This window comes from Calonectris borealis, chromosome Z (assembly GCF_964195595.1).
Source record: "Calonectris borealis chromosome Z, bCalBor7.hap1.2, whole genome shotgun sequence".
Lineage (NCBI taxonomy): Eukaryota > Metazoa > Chordata > Aves > Procellariiformes > Procellariidae > Calonectris > Calonectris borealis.
This window is the reverse complement of record NC_134352.1, coordinates 80,833,619-80,847,098: the sequence shown is the minus strand read 5'-3', so window position 1 is coordinate 80,847,098 and position 13,480 is coordinate 80,833,619. Positions and strand designations below refer to the sequence as shown.

Sequence of the window (13,480 nt, the reverse complement as noted above, 5' to 3'; positions counted from 1 at the left end):
AAGCATTCATCATCTGCTACTAAATAAGAGGCGTCCCTTTAGATACTACCTCACCACTGTTATTGCCTAATTTCATTCAGCCAGCAGAAGGTGTGAGGGAAATGAATGGATCAAAAAGAACTTAAGAGTACTTTTGTTTAAGGTCATAAATTAACACACCACCCATGGGAGAAACATCTTAATGTCATTAATATTTGAGCATGCTAAGGCATTCCACACCCTTTCCATTAATATTCCTTAATACAGGAAAAATCTGCCTTCACAATGATCCCCAGGATGCAAAGCCATGGCTTTTTCATCAGTAGCAATTTTACAAGCAACATTCATGTGTTTTGTAAGAGCACAACCATATGGCACCTCAACATGAAAGGAGAGACTTGCCATAGTATCAATTATTTAAGGTAAAAGAATGCAACCCCTCCAGCAGCCAGTCATTGGTTTTATAGAAACTCCCTATAATAATAAATACCACACACATACAAACACAAAAACTCAGAAGCATGTCAAGAAAATAAGAAGTTATCTTTTAGATGGAGAAAAGGTCCTTCAGCAAGCTCTTCTCAAAAGTTACTTATTATCTGGAGGACTCTAATTTGGCCTCTGGTATCAGACATCAATCAATAGCATGACACTTGTAACTCTGTCCGATAAACAGAAAAAACCCAAACCAAACCAAGAATAACAAAGTCCAAACAAACTCATCTTGTATTTAATTAGTCCTACTCCTCTTACCTATATTTAAATATACCTTCACATACAGTCACATCAGGAGGCATTCAACAACTGATGAATAACTCATAGAAAAACTGAAGCCGACTGTACTCAAACAATGGCTATTTAGGAATGATACATCACAAGAACCTCATCTGCTGTGTAAACAGCTGTGCAAATGAAAGCTTTCATAGACACACTACACAGAAACCCTATTCACTTTGCTAGCATCTGATGGTAAAATGTTTTTATAAATGAACACCACAGAATATCAGTGAAAACATTCTCATCTTTCAGAAATTAGTATCTCCCAAAACAGCTTTCAGAAGAGAAGAGTGGTGGCAGTGATGTTATTAGCTTTTTATTAGCCATTAACTAGAACTCTCAATTGGGATGTGGAAGGAGAATTCCCTCCTCCTCCTCAGAGGCTTTGAGCCCTCATCTCCCATATGTCAAAAGAACTGGCTAGAACAGACCCAGGTATTTTAAGACTGAAATACTCTACATTATTTGTATTTCTTGAGCTAGGGAGCATAAGAGAGTGAAGGGAAGAGGAGAAAAAACACTGGCAGGATATGGTCATGTTTGCATAACAGAACTAACATGAAAGGGAAAGCCTACACTCTAAAACCCTTTCTCAGAGACCCACTGCCTGCATCATCTAACCATCTGATGAACTATAAACAAGCCTTGATATTTAGTGTCTGTCTACAGAGCTTCCTTAGGCTAGCGGGGATTTATTCTATGATCAAGAAATGGGGCACCACCACTGGCAGAAAGGTTTAATGAGTTTTCCATTATAAATTCAAAGTGAACTAGACTAATAAAAGAGAGACCCTACATGAAAGTTAGTTTATTGCTGTGATAAATCTCTAGATGAGAAAATGGACATATTTATGGCACTGGACCTATCTTTCACTGCGAGGTGAAGATGGTGAGGATGGTGAGGAGACCAACATTAAGAAGCAAGTACACTAAGTGGGTTGAGCGATTTGGCAAGCTTGAGGTAAGCTTACGTGAAGAATGAGAGAGATCAGCTAGTAAAACAGTTCAAGAACTAATATCTACTGATCAATTCCAGAAGTAGTTTTGATGGCAAAAAATACACTCTGCCATCAAGCTGGGAGAAGAAAATACTAACATACACACATATCAATGAGCTTAAATGAACAAAACTTTGGTTAATTTTTGCAGTTCTACTCAAATTCTTTCCAATGTAGAGGTATGTCATACTCATCTGAAGACTACACCAGACAGCTTTAAATCTGAAGGATGGCTACTGAAAGAAACGAGACTGGCCTCACAAGTTACTGTTAGGAGCTGCTCTTACTGAACCTGATGGAATTTTGGCTTCAAGCATCTTTAAGGCATGTTCACATTTTCATTCTTTACAAAGAATTAGAATGTTAAGTTGTTACAACAGAATGCTATGCATATTAAAAGGTATTTATAAGTCCCCTTTTAAAAAATACTTCAGAAGCAAATGAGTATGATCTAGTTTACTCATGTGTAAAAATCCTGTGAAATACCTAAACAATCAAAGCAAGATAGCTTTCACATGAGAAAACAACATGAGAAGCCTGACTTTATTAAAGCCTGTCTTCATTTCACTTCAGTGAAAGTGAAAGCTTTCACTTTTACATCTGAAAGGTTACTTGCTATTCCATTACCTTTGCCAAGCGGCTCATTTGATCTTCAGAGACTGTGCTGCTGGTTCTCCCAGGAGTTTTGGTGGGCTCCGAGCCATCAGCTTCTACGTTGGGCCAGACTTTCAAATCATGCATTCCTTGACGAAACATACTGCAGGGAAAAATGCAGAATCGCTTCAGTAAATTCAAAATAATACAGTTGTCAGGTATCAAAGTATAGCACCAGCTGGAAGAAAATGAAGTAGCTTCCTTTGCCAAACCTACAAACATGCACTGCCATGCATAATTTAACTGAACTGCAAAAGTGCCTCGCACCTTGTGCCTACAGCCTTCACTTTTATTGGCACACAGAGTTTAGAAGAAAATGAGTAAGTCTGAGGTAACTTATTTGGCAAATGGAAGAAAAATGGGTAATTCCCAAAGTCAGCAGGGTGGTACAAATGTAAACTGAGGACAGAGCTTGACCTTCATATTTTTATTATTTGTAATGAAGCAGAAAGTATTCCTCTTGACTTGCAAATTATAATACTGACTTTAGGTCTGCCAGTCTGAAAAAATTCAACTAAAACACTACCTAAGTTTCATTTGAAGGTCAACTGATAATCAACTGATAAAAAGCAGCCTTCTGAGCTGCCAAATAATAAAAAAAAAAACACACAACCGTCAACACACCATTTTCTCCATCTATGCTTGAAATTGAATTGGTAATTGAAATTGTGCAGTGAACAGAACTTTGCAGGGTAACTGACCACACCTTTTCTCTGCAAAACCCTGCTTCCCTTGCGTATTTGTGCTGATCCACCGATGAAAGATGCCCCAAGTGCATTAGTTTTGCCAGTAAGAGGTGATCACTTAACTCAAATAACTTCAGGTAAACACAACTGGAAAGAACACTTTAAAAAGTCAACCATTAAAAATGAGAAATACCGATCAGAAGGACCATCTGATCTTGAATTTACAGATCACTCTGTGGAATACTACTACAAGGGTTTCCATTTACAAGTAAATACAAATCTTGAAATTATTTGTTGCTTTCTGTCTGTCTACTTCCCCCAGGCCCCACATGCTGGAAAGAAAAGTAAATTTCATTTATAAATTATCTCTTTTTCCAGGAACTATGCTCTAATGCTTTAAAAACTATCAGCAGTCTTTGGGGCATAGTCCAATTGATCCAGTTCAATTTTCTGCCCTAAGACAACGTCAATCTTTTTGTCAAAGCAATATCTTCAATGACAGAGATACAACCTCTCTCTACAGTCATTTTCTGCATTCAAGTGTTACTAGAACAGCTTTCCTAATGCTAACCTAAACTTTTCTTGCACTTCAGTTTAGGCTTGTAACTTCTTATCCACTGACAAGACAAAAAAGGCTTATTTCTCCCCATTTTCCACCGCTACCTACATACAAGAAAAGTGTTCCTACAGTCTTTTCTTCAGCCTCACTAGTCTTTACTCCTCTTCCATCACACCTGTTTGCTAGACGTTCAATGATAACGGACTCCTTTAGACTCCCCGTAGACAGCAACTTGCTTAAAGTCAGTTATATAGAACGGAACATATCCCAGCGGAGTGGACAAGTATAGAGAAGGAGGATACAGTATTGTCCCCGATGCATATTTGTAGACTGTTCATATATTCGATGTTGTTTGCACATTTCACGAGAGCATCACAATGCTGAATCATGCAAAACTTAAGAATCACTCTAAAGCCCAAATCTTTTCCTCTGTTTTCCTGGGCAGCTGCTTCCCATTCTGTATTTGACTACAATCAATTGCAAAAAGTACCAGCACCTCATACTTTTCCTTAAACTGCATCCTATTCTTTTTTCAGTCCCTTTTGCACTTAGTCAAGATCCTTTTGATGTATTGTCACCTTCCAGCACACTTGTAATCCTTCCCATTTTAGTGTTATCATCCACAAACTTTGTAAACCCACCCTCTATTGGATCACAGATTATTAATTTTGAAAATTCCTGATTCACTGAGTTACACTTTATTCCTTATAAATAATACTGCATTAACAGCCCAGTTGCAAGCCAATTAAATGAATTATCTTAAGTATTCAGTACTGGCATCCATGCATTACAGAAGTATACATATGAAGTGATTTCAGCATTTCCTACCTTAAAATCCAAGCTTACAGATCTAAAAAAAACCAAAAAGCCTAAATTTTGGTGTTACACAAGAGAAGACTTTTTTTTTTTTTTTACAACACTGTAGCATGTATGAAGTTACACTCAGGAAGAAATAGAGTAAATCATCTATGTATCTGATTTTTCAAACATGGAACTGTTAATCCAATTTAAAAAAATGTTAAAAAAAAATTCTCTCGTAACCACTGCTACCTTACTATTCACAAGTAAGCTTCAAATACCATAAAAGAAAAAGCAGTATACCCATATTTCCCAAAGAGCGAGACCGTTGTTCCTCCCACAGGAACTGCTTTACCAGGTCCATATACATCCCAGATGGTCAGAGCCACCTGCGCATTGCGAGGCAAGTCTGGATACTTCACAGGCAGTTTCAGCCATTCATTCCAGCTGCAGAGAAACACTTTTTATTAGTCACAAAGCTTTAGAATTCAAGTTACTCTGAATTAGTTTATACAACCCAGATTCTCTTTAGAATATGAATTTCTATGGGCAGATGGACTATTTTCCCCTGGGCTTTAACCATTCAAATACTTGTCTTGAGCATGATTAAAAGGCTAGAGACCAAACGAAAAATACTCTAGCTTGATGACTAAGTACCAAAGATCAGTTTGTCCAGTAAACAGTATGAAAGTGTGCTAATCCAGGCCCCAGAAGTTATTTAAGTAGTGAGCCATGCCCAAACAGACAAGTAACAATTTTACTACTTACCCATTACACAAAAAGGTTGGTTTTGTGCTATCAGGGCAACACTTAATAACCATACAGAGACTTGAAGAAACATAAGTTATTTGAAGAGGACAGTAAAAAACAAATCTTTTCGACACACATAAAAACCATAGATTTATTTATATAACTTGATGCCCCAGTAACTAAAAGGAATATGAAATAAAAGGCAGTCACTTACTTCCATCTAGTGCTAAAAGCTTTGTAGGAAGTTCTAACTGGAAGAGCAAGAGGTTTCCCTTCTGCAAACACCTGACAAGTTACATACAGGTCAGAGCAAGTTTCCTGATACAGTCCTGAGAACTTCAGCATGGGATCTTCTAAGAGAGCTTTGTAACTCTTCTGTTCTCTTTTCCCTTCCAGACTGCCTCTATGTGGGGAGGGAAAAAAGACAAAATTAAAAAAAGGAGGAGGAGAGGAAGAAAAAAAATAAATAACCCACCATTTATTTTATCCACAGTAAAAATCCTATTCTATTTCCATAGCTTCTATTTAGATTGTCCAGTACTGAGGCTATCCTCACTCTGCATTACCAGCCGGTAGCGAAATCCAAATATCAGAGAGGAACTCAGGATGTGAAGTGATGAACAAATACAGAATTATTAGTATGCTGATTTAGGCGGGGGGGGAAGAGAAGAGAAGGGAAGAATTACTTGTTTGTCTTTTCAATGGAGATAACTTCTTCTAGTACAACCTGTAGATTCTCAGACAGCATCAAATGAGATACCCTAAGCAGGGCAATAATAAGATGACATATGCTGCTAACATTAAAAAAACCAAAACAAATATTAGATTACATGTGCTCCAAATACTATTGGGGGGGGAAAAAAAAAACACACACTACATGATAAGAAAAGCCTTATTTTTAAGTTGTATGAAATGTGAAACGTATGACTGGTTTTGGATGCCAGTCATCTCTCTAATCAACAACAAATCAAAGCTCAAGTAAGCAGACTGTTCAAATCAAATTTGATTAAATCCCTGCAACATTTTGCAGAATGCTAGTGTTAAGAGTAAATCAATGGAATTTCTCAGGCCTCAGCTATACCATGATGAAAACAATCAAGCATATTAAGTATCTGACTGTGGATGCACATATGAAAACAAAAAAGGAATTGTGGGGGTGATGGGAAAACATAAGATCAATCTTCCAGCAAACAAAAAAAATCTATCAGTACCACAAAAACACTTCAGAGCAGATGAACAAGTTTCTTGCAAGAAACTAGCACAGCACATTCCTGCATGACATACACTCCGATGCACAAAAAAAATCCTAGTTGTATTTTTGTTAGGTAGAATTAATTAGCAAAGAGGACACATGCATCTGACTTTAGATACCATCTTGCATTCAGAAATTAAACAACTGCCAAATAAGCTTCCTCAAGTAAGTTTTCCAAAAAAGTGCAATATACCTTAATGTAGGTATATACGTAGGCAATATACCTACATTAGGTTTACTACATTTTAGAGCCAGCCATGTCCCTCCTGCACAAATGTAAACATCCCATTGCTGTGATGCAGAAAAATCCCAAACTTAAAAATTAAACAATGAACTAGCGAATACATCAGCGTGTGATAATACCAGCTTCAACAAGAGCGCTTGCATACACCCAGTTAGGAACGCACCTACATGTTGCAGCACCTGGATCTGCCCACAACCAAGAACCCGACCAAGAGCAACTTGCTTTCGAAGGAGCATGCAAACAAGCAGGAAACAGTTTATCTCCTTCCCTAACCCTGAGGAGCGAGCTGTGACACCAGCAGGTGAAAGGTTATCAGAGACATGAGCTGAATCTTTGCCTTAAAGCACCGCCCTGCGCTACGGGACCTACGGCCATGAACACCTGGAACGCGTTTGGAGCGAAGCTTACAACCCCGGCCCTGCTGCCGCCGCGGCCGCTCGCCCGTCCCGTCCCCGCGGTACGGCTCGGCGGCGGGGGACGCTGACAGGGACGCGGCCGCGCTGCCTCCACCCGGCAGCGCCCGGGGAACCAGGCGGCGGCAGCCAGGAGCTCCCGGTGTTGGTGAGGGGACAGAGCCAGCACCGCCGCGTAACCGGACTCCCGCGGGGAAGCCAGGCTTCGGCACCCAGCGCAGCTCCGGTAAGCGGGCGGGCGGCCCAGCCTCCCCCAAGCCGGCGGGGACCGGGCCGCTTCCCACACAGCCCCGGCCGGCCGCAGCGGAGCAGGGGGACGCTGCAAGCCCCTGCCCCCCTCACTTACATCTTCAGCTGCACGTTGATGTCCAGGTCGCAGCTATAAACGTAATAAAGCTTCTCGGTCTCGCCCATGGCTGCCGCCGGCCCCCGCCCGCCGCCTCAGCGGCGCCCGAACCCTCCACCACAACCGCCCGCGGGCATGAGCGCCGGCCGGCCCGCCGCCTGGGCCCCGATCGCCGCCTCGCTCTGAGCATGCGCTGCCGCCGCCATCTTGCTTAAGGGAGGAAGGAGCGGGGATGCCACCGCCGCACGCTATAACCGCCCTTTACCAAAATGGCCGCCAGCCTAAGTCAAGCCGAGTGGGCGGCCCCAAGATGGTTGCGCCCACGTCGTCTCTCACCACTATGGCTGCCGCCGCCTGTACGGCACGCAAGATGGCCGCTTCCATGCGAGGCATGGCAAGATGGCCGCTGCCTTGGCTGGGTGCGAGATGGCTGCCTGTGCCACCTGAGGGCAGAGAGGGCAGGGCAGGGCCGGGCGGTAGCTGCCACCAGGGTGATGTGCTTGAAGGTGTCAAGGCTCTGACTCCTGCTCTCTTTTCCAGCGGGAGTCCCAGCAGCACCTGGGTTTCCCAGCGTCTCTCCCCTCCGGCTGTGACTCTCTGCACTGCAGCCAAATGCTTCACCTCCAAAACCCTCCTGTGCCCTGGAAGGCGGGTGCTGCTTCTGCTTTGTCCAGGGGCAGCCACACACGGGGTAATTTTAGAGTTAATGATTCTTCCTTTACGTTACTGACACCTCTGAAGGAGGCCAAGCAGGAACGGCAGTTGCCTTCTGCCGCCCTGCAGCGAACGCTGTGCGGGACGCGGACATTACAGGTTGATCGCTGAATTCGTTGTGCTGATTTTATCATGAGTCTCACATGCTTAATTTGGGAGTATTTTTTGCTCATTTGTTATGTTTTTCCTGAAGCCTAGGCTGTCAGCAGCAGTAGGTGACCAAGAATCATCGCCTAACAGAAAACAAAATTGTAAAATATGTATGCAGAACGACTCTACATCTGACACAAGCAACCAAAAATCACCCACAACTTACATATTGTAAATAATAGTATGATTTTAAACAACCCTTAATGTTTCGAGGGTTAATAAGGATCGCAGGCACTTTCAAGTAACAAAAATACACACGTCATTACTATCCTACGCTTGGTCTGTAGGCAAAGCAGCTGGGGCTGGCTAAGGAGGAGGTTGGTGTGTTATGATCCACCACAGCCGCTGAACTTCTCAGCACTGCTGAACAAAAGTATGAAAAGTGCTGTTTCGGTACAGCTCGCTGTACGTACGGCAGCGCCAGTCCTGGCGGAGCATCAAGACAGAGGTGCTTTCTGCCAGCATGCGCTGCTCGTATTAAAAAAAGATAATTGTTGTTTGGAACCAGCACGTTCTCCTCCATTTTCACCGTAAGAACTGTTAACGAGTGGATGTGGAAGGACGTGTCCTCAGCTAGTCCTCTTCTCTTGCAAGTCAGCAGCAATGGGGGAAGAGGCCGAAGCAGGGGAGGAACGCTCCTTTAAGGAAAGAAGGACTATTTCACCTCCACGCTATTTTTTTTCCCCTCAGCTGCTGTGACCAGGAGGTCTTTTTTTCCCTTTTCTCCAAAACAACTAGGAAATTAGAGGAGGCCATGACCCAGAACCATATATCAGTAAAATGAAGCCTTTGCTTTCCACTGCTGCCAAGCTGGCATGTGTCATGAGTGCAAAACATAATTTAAACATAATTAAATTAACAAATTCCTTTGCACAGATGATGGTAAAATAACTTAAAAAAAAAAAAAAAGTGATCTTTTATCCAGCTTTTTCTATATTAATTTGTTACTTTTTGATCACATTTACAGTTTCTACAGCTCTGGCAGCTGCCATTCATTTATTGCCTGCCTCATAATTTTTGATGGCTTCTGTTTGTTTGTTAGTTTGGTTCCAGCCCAGTTTTTTTACATAAAATCTCTGCTTTCTAAAACAAAGATTAAACAAACGTATTGCTCTTCTTGGCTCTGGAGAAAAAATAAAACATAAAACTGTAAAAATTTAAAAGACAAATAAATCTTGCAATTTTTAAGCTAAGCAATGTATATCTCTGAAAGTACACAAACAGCAAGTACATTCATATGTGTGTACCTGTTTTGGTATTATTTTGTCTCAGGAGAAATTGGATCCTTTTTCAATTAATGGAATTAGTAGTATCAGTTAAATAATTTACCGATCGATTTCAGCATTACAGAGACATTTTTAGGTCATTATTCAAGTATTGTTTATTTATCAGAAAAAAAGCTAAGGGAAAAAATTACAGAAGACCTCTGAAGTTGGCATTAAAAAAAGTTTTTGAAATTTTTATTTCCCAACTTTCTCAGATTCCAGTGTGTCTACCTAAATAAGTAAATTAGGTCTGTGGGAGACAAAAGAGCAGCATAATGTTTAGGGAAGACATTTTTGACAATAAAATTGTCGAAAGATGTGTTTTCAATCAAAAATGTCGCTTTATACTACTTTCTCATACTAATAACCTTACATTTGTGAGTTCTCAAATACTGCCATAGAGGCAGATGGAAGGAGTCTTTTTCACCGTGAAGGATCCTGAAGCAGTTCGAAAACGCAGCGATGGACATTCCGTACAAGTCTGGGAATCGTCGCCCACGCTACTGACGCAGGTCTTGCCGGAGGTGGCAGGCGTCTCAGCCGGTGCCGTGTCTGTAGGACGTGCCACACCGCGACGACTGAGGTCGCATCCTAAAGCTGAACAGGGACGTTTGGTACGGGGCAGATGCGGAGCTAGATAAGGGCGTTATCCCATTTGCTCTCTGCTGCCACTTCTGTGGATCCTTCAGGGCATTCATGGCAACGTCTATACTGCTAAAAACAGCCACCGTAGGCCGTTGCCCCTGACTCAAGTCGTACGTGTGGCTCACATCTACTCTATCTTGACGTGGCCCCTGCAGACTGGTCCATCTGTATCCCAGCTGCAGTAATATTTGGTCCGTCTCTTCTCTAAGCTTCAGTGACCACTCTTGTGGCCAAAGGACACGATTATTTCTCTGTGTGTTTTCCAGCTCAGAGTGCCTGATACAATGTAAGGGTGGTTTTGCAGCCCGCAGGAAGGTTGTTTTTACAGCGTGACATCTAGGGCACGGCGTGAAGGCACGTTGTGGTGGTTGAGTGTTTGGGACCTACTGAAGTAGGGCAGGGTTATTCCAAGCAGCGGGTGTCAAACAAGGGATGTCTGTCCTTGTACTGTCCATCTGCAGCACACCCATAAGCAGACTCTCCTGGCAACTCTACTTGGGTTTCATCTTTAAGGGGACTAATAAGTATATTCCAGAAGAGAGTCCGGGAGTGGACTAGCACACGCACTGTACAGGATATGTGCCTATATGTGATAGCAGGAACAAGTTCTGGAAGCGAACCAGAGTGTCAAGATTGCTGGTGCTCCAGGTATGTTGTGAAGTAAAGTCTGACCTTCATCGTGACAATCGACAAAGGGCATCCGGCCCTTCCCTTGAAAAACTGAGAGGGACCTGAGGGACTATTAGGCCTTAATGGTCACCAATCTCCCCTGCTCATGGCCCAGGACTCCATTTTGGGGGGATCCGTGCCCCAGCAACATAGGTACCAGTCTTCTGCTCCACCACAGACCTGCCTGGCCCAGCCATGGGCTCCACTGAGCCAACTCCCACTCTTGGGCTGGTGTCCTGGCCTGGCATCAGCCCATCCCTATGGGGGGTGCTTGATGCCAGGGCTGGGGCTACCCTGGCTGCCCCCCAGCCTGCCCTGCTCTCTGGCTGGGGCGGTGGGACAGGCCCTGGCTTTCTGCCTCAGCGCTGCCCAACCACACGTTCATGTAGTGCCTAACATTTACCTGAGTGTTTGGTCTTAAAACATCAATTTAACTCAACACAGGGAAGCATTTACAAACTTTTTGAATACATGTACACAAAGAGAAATCTATTCTATTTATTTTTTCTCATCAAGAGTATAAGAAACTGGCTAGCTACATCTAGATTTAGTTAGTCACTGCTATTTTGCCTTTCTTGTAATTGGAAAACCTATAACAAGCACGGTATTTACACTCTGCATTGCTTTGCTCATGCATTAAAATCTCCCCCATCCCTTTTCTGTTTTTCAGTCTGATAGTTTGTCAGGTCCCAGAAGCCTGATGAGGTGAAGCATCGAGACAACAGTGGGAGCAGCAGAGAGCTCTGCTGCTGACACGGTTCTCTTTGGAGGGAATGGAGCTATTTTTCTTGCTTTGAAGCAGAAGTATCACTTGCAGTCCATATTCGACTGATAGCCACAGAGAAATATGTAACCTCTCAATCCTGCTAAGAAATATACACCATCTTCCAGAAGACAGCATTGCTTCTTCATATACCATCTATTTTCTGCTAGTGGGACTCCACGATAAGGAAGAGGACTGATCAGTCCAGGTGTTCAGCCAGGTCTCACATTCTTGGCAAAGACTTTCAGCAAAGTTGCTGAAGGTAGCTGTATTTGTTTCATCTTTTCTGAGTGGGGACATCTGTCCACTAGAAACCGGACTGAGACAACTAAAAACTATACATAACTCTTAGTACATCTGTCAGATGGTAATGACTTTCAGTCACTAATGAGCTGGAACAAAACTGAATTGGCAACCGCCTTTTTCCCTCTAGTAATATCCCAAGAAAGACTTTATATGGTGGACAGACAAAAGAGAGAGTTTCTGATGTTTGGATACCACAATGACGAGCAGGTCTTCAGAACCACAATAGAGAGGTGGTTAACACAGTGGTTATGTATGTTTTACATTTATTTATAGATGCATTAAAGGTCACTGATTCATATACTGTAGATACTGAATAATTTAAAGTATCCACGGAATCATAGAATTATAGAATAGTTTGGGTAGGAAGGGACCTTTAAAGGTCATCTAGTCCAACCCTTTGCAATGAGCAGGGACGTCTTCAACTAGATCAGGTTGTTCAGAGCCCCGTCCAACCTGACCTTGAATGTTTCCAGGGATGGGGCATCTACCACCTCTCTGGACAACCTGTGCCAGTGTTTCACCACCCTCATCGTAACAAATTTCTTCCTTATATTTAGACTGAATCTACCCTCTTTTAGTTTAAAACCACTACCCCTTCTACTTTTGCAACAGGCCCTGCTAAAAAGTTTGTCCCCATCTTTCTTATAAGCCCCTGTGTGGAACAACAGTTAGGTATAAAAAACCCCACATTAATTTGGAGTTCAATTCAAACCTAGTACTAACATTTGGGTCCAAAAACTGATCCTTCTCACAATTATAGCCTTGGAACAAAGCTGTATTGTAATGTGCTCAGAAAACATTCAGATCTAGACCATATGGGGCAGAGAGCAAATGTCCAAAGTCTAACAGAGAGTGTTTGGCCAGCAGCATATACCCCTGAGCTGAGGCTCTCACAAGGGTGGCCCTGTGGATGCTCATCCAGATAACACAAAGCCGTGCATAAACCACAATTTGAAAACTCAGAGCACCAATAACTTAGGTTTATGGAATGAGGTTTTACCTAACAAGAATCACTTTCCAGCTGATTTTACATTTTTCCATAATTAACGACCGTTAGATTTAGAGTAGAGTGTTTTGAGGAAGAAGTCATCTAGTCTTCTACATTTCTACTGTGCTTTGCTATTACAGGACTTAGCTCCTAAACACTACAATAAAAGGTAATGATCCAGTCTGGTGCTGCATTTCGGCTATTTTAAGGAGTCGAATCTTCACAGAGTCACCTCGCTCCTGGGACAGATGTCATACCAGTCAGTAAGCCCCTCCCTCAGTTGCCATTGATAGAGATATGGTGAAGAAGATGGCCATTCTGGCTGGCCATACAACTCAGAGTGCTCCAGGGAATAGGTGGGCATGATAATATTAAAGGATTTGTTCTAATCCATTACAACAAGGTATAATTTTACCTTTTTGTGCTCAGTACCCTCAGGTTTCATCACACCAGCTGAAGATGAAAGCACTGGGCTTCTTGCAACATTTAATTTCCATTGAAATGACAACAAAGCTGTGGACTTC

The 13,480-nt window shown here is 42.5% G+C and overlaps 1 protein-coding gene across 3 annotated transcripts in view; it reads right to left on the bottom strand.

Moving 5' to 3' along the window:
- PIK3C3 (phosphatidylinositol 3-kinase catalytic subunit type 3) overlaps positions 1-7,696 on the bottom strand; it is a 79,268-nt gene extending 71,572 nt beyond the window's left edge. For 2 of the 3 annotated variants that reach the window (XM_075137527.1, XM_075137529.1), the window contains exons 1-4: positions 7,457-7,696; positions 5,416-5,604; positions 4,755-4,898; positions 2,382-2,511 (exon numbers count right to left, since the gene is read on the bottom strand). In XM_075137527.1, coding sequence (XP_074993628.1) covers positions 2,382-2,511; positions 4,755-4,898; positions 5,416-5,604; positions 7,457-7,524 — 531 coding nt within the window. In that variant the 5' untranslated portion in view covers positions 7,525-7,696. The remainder of the gene's footprint in view (positions 1-2,381; positions 2,512-4,754; positions 4,899-5,415; positions 5,605-7,456) is intronic. The other variant, XM_075137528.1, reaches the window with a different exon arrangement.
- Positions 7,697-13,480: the final 5,784 nt, after the last annotated feature.